This window comes from Protopterus annectens, chromosome 13.part0 (genome assembly GCF_019279795.1).
Source record: "Protopterus annectens isolate FY-2018-M chromosome 13.part0, PAN1.0, whole genome shotgun sequence".
Lineage (NCBI taxonomy): Eukaryota > Metazoa > Chordata > Ceratodontiformes > Protopteridae > Protopterus > Protopterus annectens.
In genome coordinates, this window is record NC_056747.1 from 449,172,419 (window position 1) to 449,193,663 (window position 21,245).

The 21,245-nt window shown below is 40.6% G+C and overlaps 1 protein-coding gene across 1 annotated transcript in view; it reads left to right on the plus strand.

Annotated features, from left to right (window-relative positions):
* RBM19 (RNA binding motif protein 19) overlaps window positions 1–21,245 on the plus strand; it is a 1,836,515-nt gene that overhangs the window by 1,269,996 nt on the left and 545,274 nt on the right. The window contains exon 17 of the mRNA XM_044054094.1: window positions 12,207–12,286. Within this exon, the coding sequence (XP_043910029.1) occupies window positions 12,207–12,286 (80 nt within the window). The remainder of the gene's footprint in view (window positions 1–12,206; window positions 12,287–21,245) is intronic.

The following is a 21,245-nucleotide window of genomic DNA, read 5'->3' on the forward strand; positions in this document are numbered from 1 at the left end:
GGTCTGAGATATGCATATGTATGTAAAGCTGAACCATATTTTTGTAAGGCCTGCAGTGCATGCATGCAGGCATCTGTAGACTCCTATGCTGAATACTCTCTACTTTTTCAGGAAATTTGCTGTGCCATTTCAGTTCGATTTTTCCTTGTGTGCTGATTGCTTTCCCAGTTGCTAATCATCATCCCCCAATGAGTCTTAACACATTCTTCCTTATCAGATGCAGCACAGCCATCAGTTCAGGGAAGAGACAGCTGGAGAGAGACATTATCTAGGCAGGTATGAATGTTTTGTGGTGTGGCTGTCTGTGGACTATCAGCCTTCTATGGTGTGATACTCGGACAATCCAGACTAGCAGCCCTAATTGACCCTCTGTTTGTGGACCAATCTCACCAGTGATCCTTTGCCTGCCTCTTAGCCTGCTAGTTGTCTCTTTTCCACATCTGTTGACTGGATTCTTAAGTTTCCTGATGATCTTTGAAATCTTACAAATTGCTAGTGAAGCATATGTTAGTTCTGGTTTCTACTCTTTTCTCACTGTTTTGCTTGGATTGATGGCCTCTCCTTCTGAGTCTGGCCAGTAAAGTAAATAGGGTCTTGTTCAGTTTCTCTTATGAGAAGTTTTTTTCTTATTAACAGTGGATTTTGACTTGAACCAAATCTTTGGGATATAAACTTGCCTTGCTAGTGTTCCATGACATCATTGACAGTAAGCCAGTAGTTCATCTTAGAGTTACATAGCAACCCCTGTGAGAAAACTTGCATCTTTGTCCCCTTTTTTTGGCATTGATAGTCACTTGCATGGGGGAGCCTCCTTGAAGGAGCATCTGTAATTAGAAGTCAAAAGAGTAGGACTGTTAGAAGTAGAACAGCATCAGGTAAACATTTGTGATTCCAAGACTCATTAGTGTGAATCCTGTGATAACTAGACTAGAATGTGCCAAAATGTGAAATTACAAATACAAAGCCCAAGACCGCTATATGTTGGAGTATTCCATTTTCTCCGAGGTACGGCAGTCTTATAGTTAGTATGTATTGTAGCTGGAGTAGGGCTGTGCAGCCCCTCTTTGGATGGTGTAGGAAGGTTTGTTCCACTTGCAAAAAACAACTTTAAAGATAAACAGCAAATGACAAATGTTATTGTTTTCTTCTGTTTTTGTATTTTTTTTCCATAATTATGGGGCTCACAGGTATAAGTCTTGGAGTTACATTAGGGAGTCAAATCATGAACAGCCAAGTTCTGTTTTACTCTGATGTATGTCAGCATAAAGGGTTTTAATGAATATGCTAAAAAAGTGTGTGTCCATGAATTGTTAGCCTAGAGGTAAACCTTATTAGAAAGTTACAGAAATAAGCAGGGAGCTAGAGAAAATACCTGGTAAGGTGTATTACAGAGGTAGGTATAAAACCATTTATCAGTAAATCTAGACAACACAAAAGAGGTAATTCTGTAAATAAAAACAGTGATACTTACAAAATGTTTTCATCTGCCCATGAGTCTGTTTTTTCTTCAAAAGAAAAAATAATCAGACTGGTGGTACTCATTTTTGCACTTAAGTTGGTCAAGTGTCTCTATTCTTTTAGCAGTCAGTCAAAAATAGACTCAGAAGTGCGGTGTTTCATAAAATCTGGAACTTTGTAGCATGTGTATAACATAGACTATTCTGATTGGGTGATTTACCATAACCTATTATGTGTTTGAGACATGGATGCCAAGAAAATTACCGCAAGCAAAGCCTGAAAGGTAAATCTTGGCATCTGTGTCAAAAACACATAATTAAAAGTTACGAGTGGAGACCCGATCATAATTCTTTGTAGAGCATGGAGCTTTATCTGCTCTATGTAGTACTAGTTAAAAAAAAGAAAAAAAGCCAGTTGTTTTGCTGGGCTTCAAAGTTGTACAGCACTTAGCAAGAGTTGTCTGAAATAAAGTGTAACTCAATCCCTTCGCGTTTACACTCACCTTGCTGTGCCTCTCAATGTCAATATTTTTGCATCGTATGTTCTGTCCTCATAAAGTCTTTGGTTTTCGCACAAACCATTGAGGATAGAAGTCACTAAATAATGATATATATTTGAGTTTCAGGCTTAAATGCAGACAAACAAACATCTTGTTATTCTAGCTACTGTCTAACTGTACAAGAGGAAGAGACACCTTATCGCTATAGACATCAGGCAGAAACAGATCTGTTGCTTTTTTTATTCTGCTACTGTCTTTGCTGGCCAGTACTGCAGATTTGACTGCCTAGCACAAGAACTGACCTTAACAAGTAGGGGGTGCTGAACATTTACAAAAGTTGAGTCTTGTACTGTAGTAACACTTAATTGATTTGTCTTTTTCCAGATATCTTGCACAGGTGCACTACATTGGTTTTATGCAACCATGTTTTTCTGATTCCATTTTCCATGGTTTGTTTGTATTCTTGTTGTATCTGATCAAGGCTTTTGGTTCTGGCTTTATGCAGATATGCACTTTGTGATTCCATTTCTGACTGGTTGCTGGTTTTCATGTCGTATGTGTTAAAGGGCTACTGGCTTTATGCAAGTGTGCGCATCTGATTCAGTTTTCCTGATCGGTAATTTTTGTGGCTCTTGTTAATGTTTTAAGTGTGAAAATACTGATTTTTCTCCATTCTGATTAAGATCTTGTTAGAAAATGAAAGCCCTCACCAGTGGATGAAAATATTTTAGTAAAGTATGGCTTTTTGAATTCACTGAACTATCTCTCTTGTTTTCTGTATTTCATTCTATTTTTTTCCCCGTTTTGCAACACAGTACTCTTAGATCAGTGTTGGCAATTGCTATTGCTAAACCATTTAATTGTGTTACTTGAAACAGTACTGTTAGGATGTGGTAGCAGTAGTAGTAGTGTGTGGTCTGCTAACTTATTTTTTTTTTCAAGCAAGTGATTATTGCTCCAGTGGAGACCACTTTGTTTATATATCTAAAAATATGTGAGGTGTCTGGTACCTGATAAAGTAAAGTTAGTTTTGATGGAATCCATACTAATAAGGGGCTATGCCCTTATCTTGAATATGTTTATGATTTTCTTTAAAAGCTTTTCTAATACTTTGGCAAAAGGAGAAATGTTAGTCATTTGGTTGATAGCATTCAAGGAGAGGAGGGTGGGGCACAAAGGAGAATGATGATAGATTCTCTAGAGTTAAGCATGCACTTACAGAGAGAGGGATAGTGAATGAATGGGACAGCTACAAAGTTAGAAGCTTCTTAAGGAATCGAGGATTATTTAGAAGAGTCATCATCTTTTTCGGTTGTTCCCGTTAGGGGTCGCCACACCGGATCATCTGTTTCCATTTCTTCCTGTCCTCTGCATCTTGCTCTGTCACACCAACCACCTGCATGTCCTCTCTCACCACATCCATAAACCTTATCTTAGGCCTTCCTCTTTTCCCGTTACCTGGTAGCTTCATCCTTAGCATCTTTTTCCCAGTATACTCAGTATCCCTCCTCAGCACATGTCCAAGCTAATGTAATCTTACCTCTCTGGCTTTGTCTCCAAACCTTCCAACCTGGGCTGACCCTCTAGTATACTTATTCCTTATCCTGTCCACCCTCATCACACCCAGTGCAAATCTTAACATCTTTAACTCTGCCACATCCAGCTCTAACTCCTGCCTTTTTGTCAATGCCACTGTCTCCAACCCATATAACATAGCTGGTCTCACTACTCTCTTGTAGACCTTCCCTTTCACTCTTACTGGTACTTGTCTGTCACAAATCACTCCTGACACTCTTCTCCATCTACTCCATCCTGCCTGTACTCTCTTCTTCACCTCTCTTCCACACTCGCCATTACTCTGAACTATTGATCCCGAGTATTTAAACTCATCCACTTTCGCCACCTCTACTCCTTGCATCCTCAGCATTCCTCTATCCTCCCTCTCATTCACACACATATATTCTGTCTTAGTCCTGCTGACCTTCATTCCTCTTCTCTCTAGAGCATATATCCATCTCTCCAGGGTCTCCTCCACCTGTTCCCTACTCTCACTACAGATCTGAATGTCATCTGCAAACATCATAGTCCACAGGGACTCCTGTCTATGTCAACCTGTCCATCACCATTGCAAATAAGAAAAGGGTTCAGAGCTGATCCTTAATGTAATCCCACCTCCACCTTAAACGCATCCATCACTCCCACCGCAGACCTCACCGCTGTCACGCTTCCCTCGTACATATCCTGTACCACTCTTTCATACTTCTCTGGCATTCCCGACTTCCTCATACAATACCACAACTCCTCTGTAGGCACCCTGTCATATGCTTTCTCTAAGTCTACAAAAACACAATGCAACTCCTTCTGACCTTCTGTGTACTCCATCAACACTCTCAGAGCAAACATTGCATCTGTAGTGCTCTTTCCCGGCATGAAACCATACTGCTGATCAGTAATCATCACGTCCCTTCTTAACCTAGCTTCCACTACTCTTTCCCATAACTTCATGCTGTGACTGATCAATTTAATCCCTCTGTAGTTACTACAGCTCTGCACATCACCCTTATTCTTAAAAATCTGTACCAAAAAAATTTTTCTCCATTCCTCAGGCATCCTCTCACTTTCCAAAATTTCATTAAACAATCTGGTTAAAAACTCCACTGCCGTTTCACCTAAACACCTCCATGCTTTCACAGGTATGTCATCTGGACTAAGAGCCTTTCCATTCTTCATCCTCTTCATAGCTATCCTTACTTCCTCCTTGCTAATCCATTGCACTTCATGATTCATTATCCCCACATCATCCAACCTTCTCTCCCTCTCATTCTCTTCATTCATCAACCCCTCAAAGAACTCTTTCCATCTGCTCAACACACTCTCCTCGCTTGTAAGTATGTTTCCCTCATTATCCTTTATCACCTTTACTTGCTACACATCTTTCCTAGCTCGGTCCCTCTGTCTTGCCAATTGGTACAGGTCCTTTTCTCCCTCCTTAGTGTCCAAACCTTTCATACATCTCTTCATATGCCTTATACTTAGCCTTCGCCACCTCTCTCTTTGCCATGCACCTCATCTCCTTATACTCCTGTCTACTTTCTTCATCTCTCTGACAGTCCCACTTCTTCTTTGCCAACCTCTTTCTCTGTATGCTCTCCTGTACTTCTTCATTCCACCACCATGTCTCCTTGTCATCCTTCCTCTGTCAAGATGTCATACCAAGCAACTTTCTAGCCATGTCCCTTACTAGCTCTGCTGTAGTTACCCAGCTATTTGGTAAATCTTCACTGCCACCCAGTTCCTCTCTTAACTCTTCCCTGAACTCCACCTCACAATTACCCTTTTTCAATTTCCACCATTTGATCCTTGGTGCTGCCTTCACACTCCTCCTCCTCTTGATCACCAACGTCATCCTACAAACCACCATCCTATGCTGCCTAACTACACTTTCCCCGGTCACCACTTTACAGTCTCCAATCGCCTTCAAACTGGCCTTCCTACATAAGATATAATCTACCTGTGTGCATCTTCCTTCACTCTTGTATGTCACCCTATGCTCCTCCCTGTTGTTAAAATACGTACTCACCACAGCCATGTCCGTCTTTTTCTCAAAATCCACTACCATTTGACCTAATGCATTACTTTGTTTACCACCATACCTACCCATCACTTCCTCATCCCCTCTGTTCCCTTCACCAACATGCCCATTGAAATCTCCTCCAATCACCACTCTCTCACCCTTGGGTACAGTCATCATCACTTCATCCAACTCGCTCCAAAATTTTTCTTTCTCATCCATCGCACACGCAACTTGTGGAGCATATGCACTAACAACATTCATCATTACACCATCAATTTCCAGCTTCATAAACATCACTCTGACACTCTTTTCACCTCAAAAACACTTAGCAAACTAACTCCCAAGCCATTTCTCCTCCCATCCACACCATGATAAAACAATTTGAACCCACCTCCGATACTCCTAGCCTTACTCCCCTTCCATCTGGTCTCTTGCACACACAGTATATCAACCTTCCTTCTGTCCATCATATCGGCTAGCTCTCTCCCTATACCAGTCATACTGCCAACATTCAAAGTTCCGACCCTCACTACCACAGTCCTAGATTATTTAGGAGAGTAGGTAATAGATTTCATGAGGGAATTTTAAGTTGGAGTAATTGAATGGAATTTGTAGGGAGAGTTATGAAGTGGAATAACTGGTAATGATAAGTAATGGGAATTAGGTTGGAAAGAATTGTTGAGTTACAAGATAAGGGAAGGAGATGGGAAGCCATTAAACAATAGTACTGAATCATACAGTGAGAGTTTACTTTTGTTGTGTGTGAGAAAGGAGTTGACTGCTGAAGGCTAAGAGTTTCTTGATATCAGTCAAAGAAAGCCTGTGATTACTAAGTAAGGACTGTTGTGATTTATACTGTGTGGATTGAGTGTTCATAGGTATTCTAGCCTGTCTTAAGTTTTGAGACTATAGCAATAAAGTTTATGAACTTCATGAGCTTAGTCCTTCTAATTGAGTTAGCATATGGGCTTTCTTTGAACTTCTCTAAAGTATGGGAAATTTTTTTCAGAAACTCAGGTTAGAGAACAAATATCACTTTTACACACTTAATTAGCATTGACAACTTCATTTCTGTATTCTGAAGGAAATTAACCACATTTGATGATGAATCCAGTGTTGTCTACTTTATCCGATTCAACTGAGGTTGTTGTATCCGATGTGTTCTGACCTCTGCACTGACAAGGAAGATCTTGCTTCGGGGCTGTGGATCTTCCCATACCCATAACTCCCTGTGCACCACCTAATCACTTCAGATCTTGTTTGTGGTGGAAGTTTCCAGTCGTGTGTTCAAGGGCTCCTACAACTTCATTTTACCTCAAAAGACCTCATATACTTTTTGACTCCTCCCCTCTCATAGTGTTTTTCTTTAGGATAGTTAGAAGATTTAGCAGTTAAATTAGTATAAGAGACTTCTCCAAGCTGCAAACAAAACACAGAGGAGCCGATAGGGATATAGTAAATAGCAGGATTTATTCAAATAGTAATAGTAAAAGATGAGCACTTTCATTTTCCAAATAATCAGAACACTGAATGTGAATATCCAATGCACATATAAACGCTTCCCAAACCCCCATGTGACCAAATGCCAATCAAAAATGATAAATTACACATTTTAACAATTAGTACAAGCCTACCACTGTAAGTCACAAATAAACTGGTCTGTAGTTTCAAGTCTGTCTCAAGGATGCACACTATCACGTAAAGACAGAGGGACAGTTGAGATTTCTCCATTTCAGGCTGGGAGCGTATTATCAGTTCAGTTCAGGATACTGCCCTTTGGCCTCATCATAGCCCCCAAGGTGTTCACCTAGATGATGCCAATAGTAGCAGCATGGCTGTGACCACCAGTGACCCAGGTATTCCCATATTTGGATGATTGGCTCCTAACAGCTACCTCAAATTTAACATTGTGTTAACACAGTGACCTCTTGCTCCGATTGCTTCAGGAATTGGGCATTACCATCAACATGTAAAAAAGTAAATTCAGTCCAACTCAAACTGTAGAATTTATCAGATACCAGATAGATACAATTTCTGAAAAAGCCAACTTTCCTCCTCGCAGGGTGTTTTGCATCCAATGAGCATCTTCATCTCTTGAGACATTATTCTCTAAGCCAGACTAATACTTTGGATGCTAGGATTAAAGGCTTCGACCATTCTGTTTCTGTTGGTGAGATATCACATGAGAGAGCTTCAGTGGACCTTAGCAGGGCAATGGTCATAGGCTCACAATCAACTTCATTCAAAGATACGAATCACTCCAACTTGCAGAAACCATATCTTGATGATAGTATCCCCATCATTGACCCAAGGGCTTCCCTTCATGATGGATCCCCCTGCGGCAATAGCGACAACTGATGCTTCTGTCTTGGAGTGGGGGTTGGGAGGTGGAGGAAACTGTCTAAAGGGTCCTGCTAACAGACAGTGACAAAGCTCCACAACAATGTTCTGGATGAGAACAGTCCTCCTAGTGTTGCAGGCCTTCCAGGATGCTTTCCCCAGCTGTGTGGCAGCTATTGAGACAGACATTATGTGGGTAGACTGATATGTAAACAAACAAGGAGGAACACGCTCCTGCCCATTATGTTGAGAAGCATGAGGGTATGCACTAGGCAATGTCTTCACAATGATTTCTCAAAGCAATACACACCCTAGGGAGTAGCAATGCTCTGGTGGACAAATTGAGTAGACATATTATGATGCCTCATGAGTGGTCCTTAAGCTCAACAGTGGCTGCTGTTCAGTCATGGGGGGCAACCTTGCTGACATTTTTTTACCTCCTATCACAAGAAGTTCAGCAGTTATTTTGTCCTTGTTCTTTCACAGGGACATTCACTGATGGATGCTATTGTCCATCATTGCCTCAGGGTATCATGTATGCCTTCCCTCCTCTTCCATCATGAATAAAGTTGTACAGAATGCAAGGATGTGCAAAGCCAGGGTAATAATAGTGCCCTTTTGACCTCAACAAACGTGGTTTCCTTTCCTTTGGCCTCTACTAGTTCATCCATCCTGAATGCTGGACCACTTTCTAGACCTCCTTTCTCACCCTTCCATATTACCTTCTCTGGATCAGAAATCCATAAAGCTAACCACATGGTTCCTCCAATTTTAGCATTACCCAGAGATGACCAACTTTCCCCTTCAGTAGTATGCATTCTCGCAGCTTCCTAGAAAAACTTTACTACTGAGATTTATTGTGGCATGCAGAAGAAGGTTTCTATCTGAGCATTTTCTAAATGTCTAGACCCATGCTCCTCTCCAGTTCCTACCATTCCACAGTTTCTCTCAGAGTTATTTCAGTCTGGTTCCAGCTATTCCAAGATTTGGGTTGGGAGGGTGGCCTAATGATTAAGGTGTTTGTCTTACAAACACAAGGTGCAGGGTTCAAGTCTCACAAGGGATAATTGGCTAGGCTTAAAATGGCTCGCAAGGGCAGTTAGCTTAATACTAACCTATGAACCTATGACGATCAAGGTACAGTTAGTGGCCATTTCCAGTTTCCATGTAGGCTTGGATAATTCCTTCATAGCCTCCTTAAAAATATCAAAAGTATTCTTAAAGGGTACTTTTTCTTCTTAGGCCACCTTTGAGACCCAGTGTCTCCTTGGGACATTGCCATTATGTTACAGGCATTGAACCCCAGCATCAGTAGACATCAAATTTTGTAAGTGGAAAACTGTCTTTCTAGTAGCATTGACCAGCCAGAAGGATTTCTGAAATACATGCCCTTCTGAACCACCCTGTCTGTTTTTTCACAAGGATCAAGTTTCTTTAAGAGCCAATGCTTCTTTTCTACCAAAGGTGGCGTCCGAATCTATCTTAAACCAATCTATTCATTTACCAATTTTCTTTCCAAAATTTTTTTCATAAAGGTGAATACATTTTACATGCATTGTCATTTGCGATTCTACCTTCACAGGTCAAGGCCATCCAGGAATTTGGACCAATTGCTTTTTGCTTTCTCAAAACATAAAATGGGGAAGTTAGTTTCCACTGTTTCATTGTTCAGATGGCTTTCATACCTTCTTTGTATATATGACAAAAGGCTTGGTTTTGCAATCTAAACCAAAAGCACATTCAACCAGAATGGTGGCTGCATTTGCAAGCCGACATCCTATAGATGATATCTGTGCAGCAGCTACTTGGTCTACAGTTCATACCTTTATTTCTCATTACAAATCGGATTAACAGTCCAGAGTCTTGTTCATCCTTTGGCTCGACCATTCTCAGGAATATCCTTCCATGAGTCCACCCAGGCCTTGGTGCTTGGTAATCTGTAACATAGTTGAATTGGACAAAAATAGGCAACAGTCGATATGAAAGTTATGTACTACCATAACAATAAATCTCTGTTGTCTGTTTTTGTCCTGTTCAGCATCCCACCCTCCAGTCCCCTCCAAATTGTCATTTGTATTTCTCAGGACTGAGTAGGATGAACTAGGCATCTCTTACATTTCCTTAAAATGTACGTACTGTTTGCTACAGGATGATTTGCTAGTTGAGCCAAGTTAATTTTATTGCTTATAAAAGTAATTAGGATTTCTAAGTAGGGCAAACTTGATCCGAGTTGACAAGGTGGAGCACAGGGAGGTGCCAGATCCCTGAAGCAAGCTCTTCCTAGGCGGTCCTAAGGTCAGATTTGACAACCCACAATTGAACTGGATAAAAAACAGACAACATGGATCTGTCTTTACAGTAAGTACATAACTTTCATTTTCAGATACTTTTAGGATTTGCCTCTAAGGTTACTGTCAAACGGCCTTATATATACCCTTATAGTTTTGTTGCCAAAAAGCCGTCATACTGCTCACCTTTATCAAGTATTGATGTTTTTTTGCACTCTGCGTAGAGACAGAACTGACAGGCCTGTCTTGTGTTGCATCCTCACTTGAAACGTATTTATTAGCCTGTTCTTGTGGCTGCCTTTACCCTTTGTCCGCAGTGGGTCTTAAAATTCTGTTCTGCATGCTTACTTCTGCTACACATAGCTTCTTGTACGTTCTCAAAGATACACGAGTACTTTTGATCTTGATTCTCACTGCTGCAGAAGCCTATTTGCTGTATGAGTTGTTTTTCTGTCCAAGAAACAAACGGACAGCTTAAGTAAGCTCTGGAACCACCACCCCTTCACTGTGACTGCTGATTGGCTAATCCCAGGGAAGAAAATCATCGGTCAGAGTGAGCTTTCTTCAGGACTTTCTTGCCCATACAGTAAGAGAAAAGCCTAACAGTCCTGAAACAGTCAATAACAATAAAAATATGAAGCAAAAACAAACACAATCCTGCTTTATATCTCAACTACAACTAGACACAAGAGTAGGGGAATTGAGGGTGGGTGTGGCTACTGCAGCAGTGAGGAATATGAACATCTACTGCTATGGCCAAGTGCCACTAATAAAACTGTGTTATGTTCATCATTCCCACTGATGCAGTAACCTCTAGGGTATGTGGGTTGAATACCAAAGACTATCCAGCCTGGGAAGAGGAATGATATGAATCCAGAAGCCCCTGGAGAATGCTTCTAACAAAGTGTGTCCTGGACATAGAAAAGGAATCAAGTTTGTAATGCTTTGTAAAGGAAAGTAGAGAGGAGCATGGATCTGTCCTTTGAATGCTTCTAGAATCCACTTCTTTACAGTATCCCATCAAAGAAGACAAGGCTCTAGCTGAATGTGCCTTGATACTGTCTGGAATGGATTTGCCATGGTGGGAATAACAAAAAAAAAATTAGCTAAGGACAGCTACCTGGAAATGGTCTGTTTAGACACAATGTGCCCCTGTTTTGCCCTTTCATAAGAATTAAAAATAGATCAGTTGTTCTACAGGTCTTAGTTCACTAAAGTAGTACCCAAACTCTGTATGCATGTCCAGAGTATGCAAAATCTTTTCTCCCTGGTTTTTAGGTTCTGGGTAGAAAAGTGGGAAATTGAAGTTAGATTCTTCTCAGTGTGTCTGGAGTATCCTCACACTGGTCCCATACAAGTCTATGGTATTTGTACTATATTTAAATTTGGGTAATGCAGTGATACTGTATCTATCTGTTCTGGACTACTAGATTCCCTCAACATCTGGCAAGGATGGCCTTATGTTTTAGCCATGTGTATGCAGCTGTTTGTTTTTGATTGGTTGGTGAGTGCTTTTTAGCAGCAATGGGGTTGAACTGGCAGGTGCATAGGATGGGGAAATTTTATATAGTCAGTGTATTACATCATAGCAAATATTATCATAGGAGGCTTGTCTGTTCTTGAGTTTATGAACTTTCACAAAAAATGTAAAATACTGATTGTTGGAGAAGAAATTCCATTCATTTGACTTTGACAGAAGGTCTCCTTCATACAGAAACTGACAATAATGTATCTATTTTTTTAATAAATGTGTATTAGTTTACAGACAGATTTTGGATTCTGCCATTTCTATTAAAAATGGTGATAGCTGGTGAATAATGCCAGTGCACATTTAATTATTTTTTTAGAGAGTGCCATTTGCTCTACCTCATATTCTAATTAATTTTGAAAACAGTTATTGTGGTCAGTGAGCTAACTGCATTTGGAACTCTAAAACACCTTTTATAATGTTCTAGATCATTTTGCAGTGACTAATGATCCTGGCTGTAAGAAAATAGACTAGAAGATAAATGTTTTCTGAATTTTTTTGAACATTATCTTTGTGCAGGTGCCTTGCTGTCCATGGGTTATGGCTTTGTGGAGTATAAACGACCAGAACATATGCAGAAAGCAATGAAACTGCTGCAGGTAACTGTCATCTTGATAACAGATGTAGAATTCAGCATGTGTATTACATAGGTTTATTACACAAAAAAATGAAAAAATAAAACACCATCCACTGTTAGAACGTTTGGTTGCTGTCATCTTCAGCTCAGAAAGACTATTATTTGTTGTCCATTTTGTGCTTCCTGTTGCATAAGTTTGTAGTTGAGGCATTAACTTACTTGTACTATTCTGATAAAACCATTTGTGAAGTTTTGAAAGTTAAGCAGCTTAAGTGAAGTGTTATTCAGGATGTCTGCTTTGCATTTCAGAATTGCAACAGCTAGGGATTGTTTGTATGTCTGGGCATTTGAGCATGCATTTCTACATTGAGTCAGGTATTGTGATACATTTTTATTACTTTTTTTTTTTTGCCCCCTACAACCACTGTTGATTGTCATTGTTTTTATACTGATTCGACTTATTTTGTATCTTCTGTCTAGGGGTACCAAGTTCCTGTCATATATGTGTTGATAGAGAGGGACCTAAATAGAAAAGAGTGCCTTTCGGTATCTCCTAATGAGGTCACCATCACCTTGAAGGGCAAGAGATGGGAGTAAAGGTGTCATATGTTGATAGAGAAAGAATTTTAGTTCATGTTCAGGGAGGGAGTACATTACTGGGATGGAGCACATAAATGTACATTACTGGGATGGAGCACATAAATCATTGCATCACAGCACAAGATGTCAGCTGCTGGTCCTCACCAATATGTTTAGCAGCTTGTCTGCAGTCACGGATGCATCTACCCATCTTCACTTTTAAATGCCATGACTACAGATGCACACGCACACATGCATATCTTGAGGAAGAAGAGCTGACACTGGCTGATCAGATCTTCCTCTCCTCCTCCTCAGATTCTCCAGTGCCCATTTCACTAATCAAACTTAGGACATCTAATTCACTGAACTAGGGTGTTTTTTCCCACTTCTGTAGAGTGCTGTTACAGTGTGCTTTATGGTGTTTGCAGAGACATTTTTATTTCATTATTTCTTTGAGTGATGACTAAGTGGCCTCTGCAGAAATGCTGTATTTGTCAGCACTCTAAGGAAGGGGTTGTTCTTGCAGAAACAAAGCTTTTTCTAATAGATGCTGGTATTTTTTCAGGTTATATAGGAGAAAATGAAATGTATGTGGATAAAGTTGAGGTGCTCTTCCTTGTGTTTCTTTGCATGAACTATGGAGGGAAGAATAGCTGTGCTGAGAGAGTATGTCTTTAGGGGAAGGCAACCCCCTCTGCTAATTCAGGATGCCTTGATCTACTCACCAGACCCAAAAAATGTGGGTCTAGGGAGTCTGAGGGTATAAAAGTCAGGTTCAGTAGACCCAGTGGACAAGGATAGTCCTTGAGAACTGCTGATGGACGGCTGTGGGGAAGCCAGAAAATGGTACTGTGCTATAATATATCTTTAGTTTATATTCCTGGCTTCATGAGGTAGAGGAGCATCCATTTCATAAATTTTAATGTGAACATTTTCATTTTGCCATTTTTTTTCCTGCAGCTGTTTCTAAAAAGATTGAAAAAGCGTACTTTTGCATGGAAATGTGTAGAGTTTTAAGACTAATGCTTAAATGGCACAATATCTTTATGTTCAGTAAAGTTTTTGCATTTGTCATACTGAAAAAATGATTGTTGTACTTGTTCTAAGCCAAACATTTTGTGAATATTGTGTTATTTATTTATTTATTCATTCATTCATTCATGGAATAGACTTCCCATACATGTCAAACAGAGCACCTCACTGGCCCTCTTCAAGAGAAATCTTGATGAGTGGATGGAAAATAGAAAATTCACCCTGGAGATCACTCCAGTGGGTCTACACGACAGAGGCACTGTGAACTAAGTTCGGGTGGCATGATGCCAGGGTAATCCTATGGGCTAGGCTTGTAAAGGCTCCAGGGCCATTAGCCTAGTACACACCTATGAATCTATTCATTCAGTTAATCAGTCATTCTTTGTTGACCAGGTTAGTCCGGCTAGGTGAGTCTCATCTTTTCAGGGGCGACCTGAGGTGATATTCATAGTAACCAGGGGAAATCCCCTCTACAGTTCCATGATCATGAGAATAACATCAATGACAGCCAGTCTTGAAGCCATGCTGGTGTGGTGAAAGGATGCTGTATTTTTTGGTTGTATTCTACAGCTTGGACGATGACTTTTTTTTTTTTTTTAAGATTTTCCCTAGGGTGGGGTAGGTATGACATTATCCTGTCATCTTTGGTGCTTTCAGGTTCGGGTTACGTAGGTATGGAGTTTTATCATTGCTTGCTTCCACAGAGAAGGTATTGTGAAAGATTTAGAAGTACATTATTTTTGTATAGTACAGCAAACAACCATGGCAGAATCCATCTGCACTTGGGGGCATTTGCTGGGATTTTGTCAATACATTTCTCAATGTGTTTGTTTGTAAATCATGTAGCTGTTTCTATGTGGGCAAGACCAATCACCTGTTTTGAAAGAATAAGAAAGAGCCTTTATAATATTTGTAAGGGCGATGTTAGGAATGCCCTGGCTATACATGTTACTGAGTTGGACTGTTTACATCTTTTTAATTTTATGGCTATTGAAAAGGTTGAACTAGGTTTGTGCATAGGTGATTTCAAGAATTATACTGAGAATAGGGAATTACGCTGGATCATCAGTCTGCAGGCTGATAAAATGCCTGGCTTAATGGCAAGGTTTGTTTAAAACCAGCATTGAAGTCCAGGGAAATGTTCAGATGACACTTTTAATTACCATTGTTAGCTGATTCGCTGTGCTTTATTAGACATTTATTGCTATTGATTGATATGTTTCTTGTTACCTATATGTTTGTTTCATCTGTTTTGTAGCAGTATGGTCTGAAGAAGCACTTTATGGTGCGAAAGCGCTTACCTTTTGTTATTTTTATTCCTGTTAAAGTGCCATTTTATATTTTATTTCTGCCTTGTGTCTGGAGGTGTTACTTTTTTGCATTCCTCATTTTGTTTGGTCATTATTTTTTGTGAAATAGAATGGTGTGAATTGGGGGTTAGCTTTTTAGGACTGTGGTATCTGTGTGCTATGTTAGGAGAGAGAGTAGGGTAAAGACTTGATTAAGGAAATTTATTGGTGCAGGATTTCCAGAGAATGTTGGAGTGGAGTCTTTATATTGAAGGTTGTGATCTGGAGCATGTCCTGAGTTGCGTGTCACCTAATGCTATTTGCAATGATAAGATGATAAGTAAAGTGGAGTGCCTCTCCAGTTTACATGTAACAAAGGTTCAAAGTAGGGAGGTATACATTTGTTATGGAATGAGGGACATCAAGTCCTTACTTGGAATTACTCCATCAAGTATAAATTGGAATTCCATCCCTAATTTCCCTGCCAGTACAGCTGAGTAATTTCCAGTATTTTGCAAAGTTTTTCTGGGTATGTATTAGTGAATTTTGAATGTAGTGTATGAAGCTAGTTTTATGCCCTTTAACGGCTTTTTGTCCAGGATGCTAAGGTTTATAAATTTAAGCCTGGTTTCAGGAGATGGATAGTTTTTCCATTTTGAGTCAGGCTTCATCTCTTAGATAATTTCTTAATCTTGAATAAGGCTGTAAGCTAATTTGTGAACCATTTATTGTGCATTTATCAAAGTGGCTGGGTTACTCTGGAAAATATTTATTATGCCTGGTGAGTAGTGTGGTTGGTAGGGTCTGTGTTCTGGAAGAAGGTTTGTCAGCTCATTTGTAATTATGCTCGTTTTAAGGCTGGAAGATTCTTGAGGGTCTTAGGGTGGAAGGTGATAGGGGGCTTGTGTCATTCATAGTTAAAATAAAAAGGCAGTAATCACTAAAGAAGGGGATAAAATGGTGTTAGTTGCTACCCTGATCCCTTTACTGTGGCATGCTGTCCAAGAATGGTATAGCACAAGGGTAGACTTTTCATAGATGCTGGTAATCGATCAGGAACACTGCTTGAAACGTCTTGCCTTTCTATAGGATTGGTCTGTGTAATTCACAAACATTTTATAATAATGAGTCACATTATCACTTTGTGGCTTAGTCCAACACATCCCAAGCCACTGCAAAGTCCATTGCGCAGCATAAAGCTGTCTGGCAGCACAGCGCATGCATATAATACAGCCACACAGTACACCATCTGCATGATGTAGGAAATATGTCATGCATTACAGGGAAATGATGTGCACTTGTGTCGTGTACAGTGCTATGGCTGAGGGGCAGCAAGCTGCACACTGTATCTAATGATGTTTAAAGTAACCTATTTGTACTTGATTGCCACATATATCGGATGACAGAAAATATAGTAATTGCTACTGTGCATATCTAGAATCCACCGTGTGGGATAGAGAACCACAACTTTGGCACTGAAGAGTGCTTCACTTGTATGTCTTGTGTAATATTACAGGCATTGAAGCATTCCCATATAGTTTTGTAGACAACATACAAGTAAAACTGTCAGCAATGTCCGTGTTACCTTCGGAAACTCTGTTAGGTACAGTGAGCAAAGGATATGAAGATAAATAAAATGGAGTGCATCTCCAGTTTATACTGATCAAAGGTTCAAGGGAGGGAGGGTATACATTTGTTATGGAATGAGGAACATCAAGTCCTTACTTGGAATTGCTCCACCAAGTATAAATTCTTCGGAATTCCATCCCTAAGTGCCCTGCCAGTACAGTTGAGTAATTTCCAATATTTTGCAGTGTGGGAAGTAAAGCCAGCAAACATGAACTTTTGTATCCGCAGATACACATACGCACACACACACGCTGTTGTATATATATGATTATGTAATTATTCATTGTAAATAGTATTAGGTGGTATGCATCATGGTGAAAACATTAAGTACTAAATCACAACACACATGGTCTACTAAAATACTTTACAAATGTGAAGCAGTTACTTCGCATTTCCTGTCACCCTGCTCTAAACAGGAATCAACCTCCCTAGTACAAAATGCAAAAATAGTTAGCCAGTATCACAGTAATTATAACTGGGTTAAATTAAGAATCATTTTAAATTGCAAAAAGGTTTATGCAAAAGTTCTGCCCTCTATCCATTATATAATTACTCTTATAACTGACATGCTTAAATTTTTTTAATTACAGAGAATCATATCTCCCATTTATTCTTTGAGTTTTATATTTATTAATAGAGATTCCAACTATGTTTGGAGACCATAAAAAATGAACATATTTTGACTTGTCTGACTGCTAGAAGGAATGAAGGATGCTTTTAGATTAATGTATAATATCTTGTTAAAATAATCACTCAATTGTTGCTTATCTGTAAAATGCATTTTGCCCAGTTTTTAAAGTATTTCATATAATGCATATTATTGCAGTTTATAGTAATACTTTCCACCGTATTTGTTGGGATAATGTATTGTAATTTACAGAAATTCTTTAGAAGACCAGTTATAATGATATGATTTTAAAGTGACTTTTCCAATTTAATGGTAAATTACGGTATTGATTATATTAGCGTCCCTGTCAGCAGAACAAAGCTCTCTCTGTTAAAAGGAGCAATTCTGACCCAGAATCTCTTGGGTTGGAATTGCAAATGCTTTTAAATGCCAATACACTCAGAAAAAGAAATCTACAAAATTGACATTTTTGGCATTCTGAGTGTGACTGTATATATGTGTCTATGGTAGTACCGGAGTTAGCTTTAGGGTTAGGAATAGGGATATAGTGTAAGGTGTGTGTGTGCATGTGTGTGCATGTGTGTGTGTTTTATGGTTAGGGATAGATCTAGTATATGATGTGTGTGTCTTTTTTAGTGTTGGGTTTAGTAACACTGGTAGGGATAGTATAAGGTGTGCGTTTCATGTTCAGCGTTAGGATTATCAGTAGGATTCTGGTTGGAATTAGGGATGTTCATCGTGTTTCACTGTTGCAGTCATTACAACTGGGTTATCCTGCTGGCAGGCTGAAGTTCCAAAGTCTAGGTCCGGCGTCAGTTGCTGTCACCTCCTCCCTGACGTCAGTGCACCAGGGGTATAAAAGATGCAGCCGACGCCATTTTCTTCAGTCTTTCTTGCCGCGCAGTGCCCGAAGCAAAAGCAGTTCGCAAGTGCCGGTCAGCCGACTCCTGAGATTTTCAAAAACGAATTTCAGATCCAAAGTCTTCATTAAAGCTAAGTACCCCATTGGGGAAACTTTTTTCTTGCTCCAGATCGATGTCAGAAAAAGTTAATAATTGTATTTCTTGTGGGAAGCAAATACCTCATAAGGATTTTCATTCTTACTGTATTCCTTGCCTAGGCCTTGACCAAGACGTTGCTAGCTGTCGGTTTTGTGCTAAATTTAACCAGCGCATTATTAAGCGTCGGAACGATTTTGCATTTCATTATTTTGGCCGAAGATTCAATTATATAATGCCGTCGGAACAGCCGACGACCGGAGTTTATAAAAAATGCAAAGAAAAAGAAAAGGACAGGCATCAGAGGTCCAAAACCGATGACGAGGCTTCCGCTAGGCCTGTTGCCGGTTCGCCAGTTCTCAGTGAGGCGCTTTCGCAGCCCCTGACACCCGCTACCTCAGAGCCACAGGCCGCTTCCGACTCCCACGTGGAGCCAACTAGGCCGCTGGAAACTCAAGGTATTGGACACTCGGAAACTATTCCCTCAGATAGGTCCGGAGCTGCTGAGCAGGCATCGGCTTCTGAGGGTGTATTCAGGACTACACAGTTATATGTAAAGCCGACTTCAGCTTCAAAGGCAAAGACTAAAGCAGCTCTAAGGATAAAGAAACAAGTACAGCATTCTCCAGGACAGACTTCCATGCCTAAAAAACAGATGCTTAAAATAGCCGAAGACCTAATTACTTTGATCAGGGGTTCCCATCCCCCTCCTGATAAGAGGCCTAGGCAAGAGATAGAATATGAATCTTCAGATCAGGTTACCATTTCCTCTGATTCCTCTTCTGAACATGAATATTCCCTTCCTCCCTATGAGGATTCTGATGCAGAAGAATCTATCCCTTCAGCCTCTCCTCCTGAAGATTATTCTTTTGGGGAGCCCCTGCATACTATGAGGGAGCAATTCCATTGGGAGAGCCAAGATTACTCTGAATCCAAGAAAAGACTCAGAGACTTCCTTTTATTACCCCAGCACAGGCTCCTTCCTATTCCTCCCGTTTTAGACATTGTAGATAATGTTTTTACAGAGTCTGGTCTATCTCCTGACTCTTTACCACCAGCTCCTGTAAAGCCAAACAGATACTACAGGGTTCCGGATTCTCATAAATTTCTTTACAAAAACCCTGCTGCTGACCCAGAAACTATTTCTCAGGGTCCCAAGGGGGTCAAGGCTTCCACTGCAAAAAACCCTATTCCCTCTGATAGAGATTCAAGGGCCCTGGACTGATGGGGGAAAAAGATTTATACTTCTGCTACCTTGGCTGTAAGAGCTTTAAATTGTCAGTTTCATATGCTTAAATATCAGCAGTATCTTATGTCACTGCTTAAACAGAAAATGTTTCCAAATTCAGAATGTGCAGAGAACAAAGAATTGCAGGATTTATTGCATGCAGCTGAACAAGTGGGAAAGCATACTTTGCAATGTGGTTTTGATTCTCTAGAGGCCTCCTGCAGGGCCGCAGTTTCAGGTTCTGTCATTAGGAGGCATGCTTGGTTAAAAGAAGAGAATCTGCCAGATCATGTTAAAGCAAAACTATTAGATGCTCCTTTACAACATGATACCTTGTTTGTTGTTAAAGCAGAAGAAATGTTGAAGAAAATGGAGGACAAAGCTAAATCTATGCAAACAGTGAAGGATTTCTTACAGGTACAGCCTCCCAGATTTAGCAGGAACTGGCTTACAAAGAATTGGTCCTTTCCAGTGTCAGACAGGCCACAAAGAGGCAGATACAGATGCCCCAGAGGCAGATCACAGCCCCAAAGCTCATACAGGCCTAAACAATGGGGTGTTTCTACCTCCAAAAGCGGAGAGGAAAAATCACAGCCATACAGGAAACAGTCTCAATGACTTTCCCCTGCCAGCACCAAGCACTTATCTTCTGGCAGCTCCTTTGGGGGGAAAATTAGCACTTTTTTCACAAAACTGGCACATGATCACCCAGGACAAATGGGTCTTAAATATCGTATCTCAAGGCTACAGGTTCCACTTTCACACCCTGCCAAGGCCAAACGGTATGCCATACCTGCCACGCAATCAATGGGCAGAGGCACAAAAACAAGATGTTCTTCATCTCACATTGCTGCAGTCCTTACACTTGGGTAGTCCGCTGTCCTCGGTCGGCCCGAATATCAAAGTATTAGGCTGACGTCGGTCAAGGCGCTTAAGACTGACATCAGGACGTCAGGGTACAAATGCGCATGACCAACGTCATATCCCCAGTCTTTTTTGCCGCATGGTCCGATGCAGAAGCAGCGTTGCAAGTGCCATTCGGCGTTCTGAAATTTTTCGGAGTTTCAGACCGAGTCAAAGTTGGCTAAGTACCCGTTGGGAATATTTTAGTTTTTCTTGCCTCAGTGGTTTACCGGATGTCAGAAAAAGTGAATAACTGTATTTCTTGGGAAACAGATACCGCATAGAGATTATCATACTTTGTATTCCTTGTTTGGGGCCTGAGCACGGCGTTGTTGGTGTCGCTTTTGTGCTAGGTTTAATAAAGCGCACTATTAGAAAGGTTAGATTGTGCCAGGTTGGTCTTTGGGAAGCGGTGCAATTACAATATGCCGTTGGATGCTCCCGGCGCTTCTTCAAGAAGCAAAGACAAAGCAGCTAAACCCAGGCAAAGAGAGTCCGTGCGGACGCCGGTTCTTTAGAAGCGTCAGTGGAACCGGTGGTTCCGGAGGCTTCTCTGGAGTCCCAGGGGGAGACTTTGTTATTGCAGGATGTGGCCTCTCAGGAGGCAGGTCAGCCTGAAGGGGCTTCTCAGGTTACTGTACTCCCCTCCCTTCCTAGGGTGGTTAGGCCCTCTCCTTCTGTTTCCAAGGCTTCTC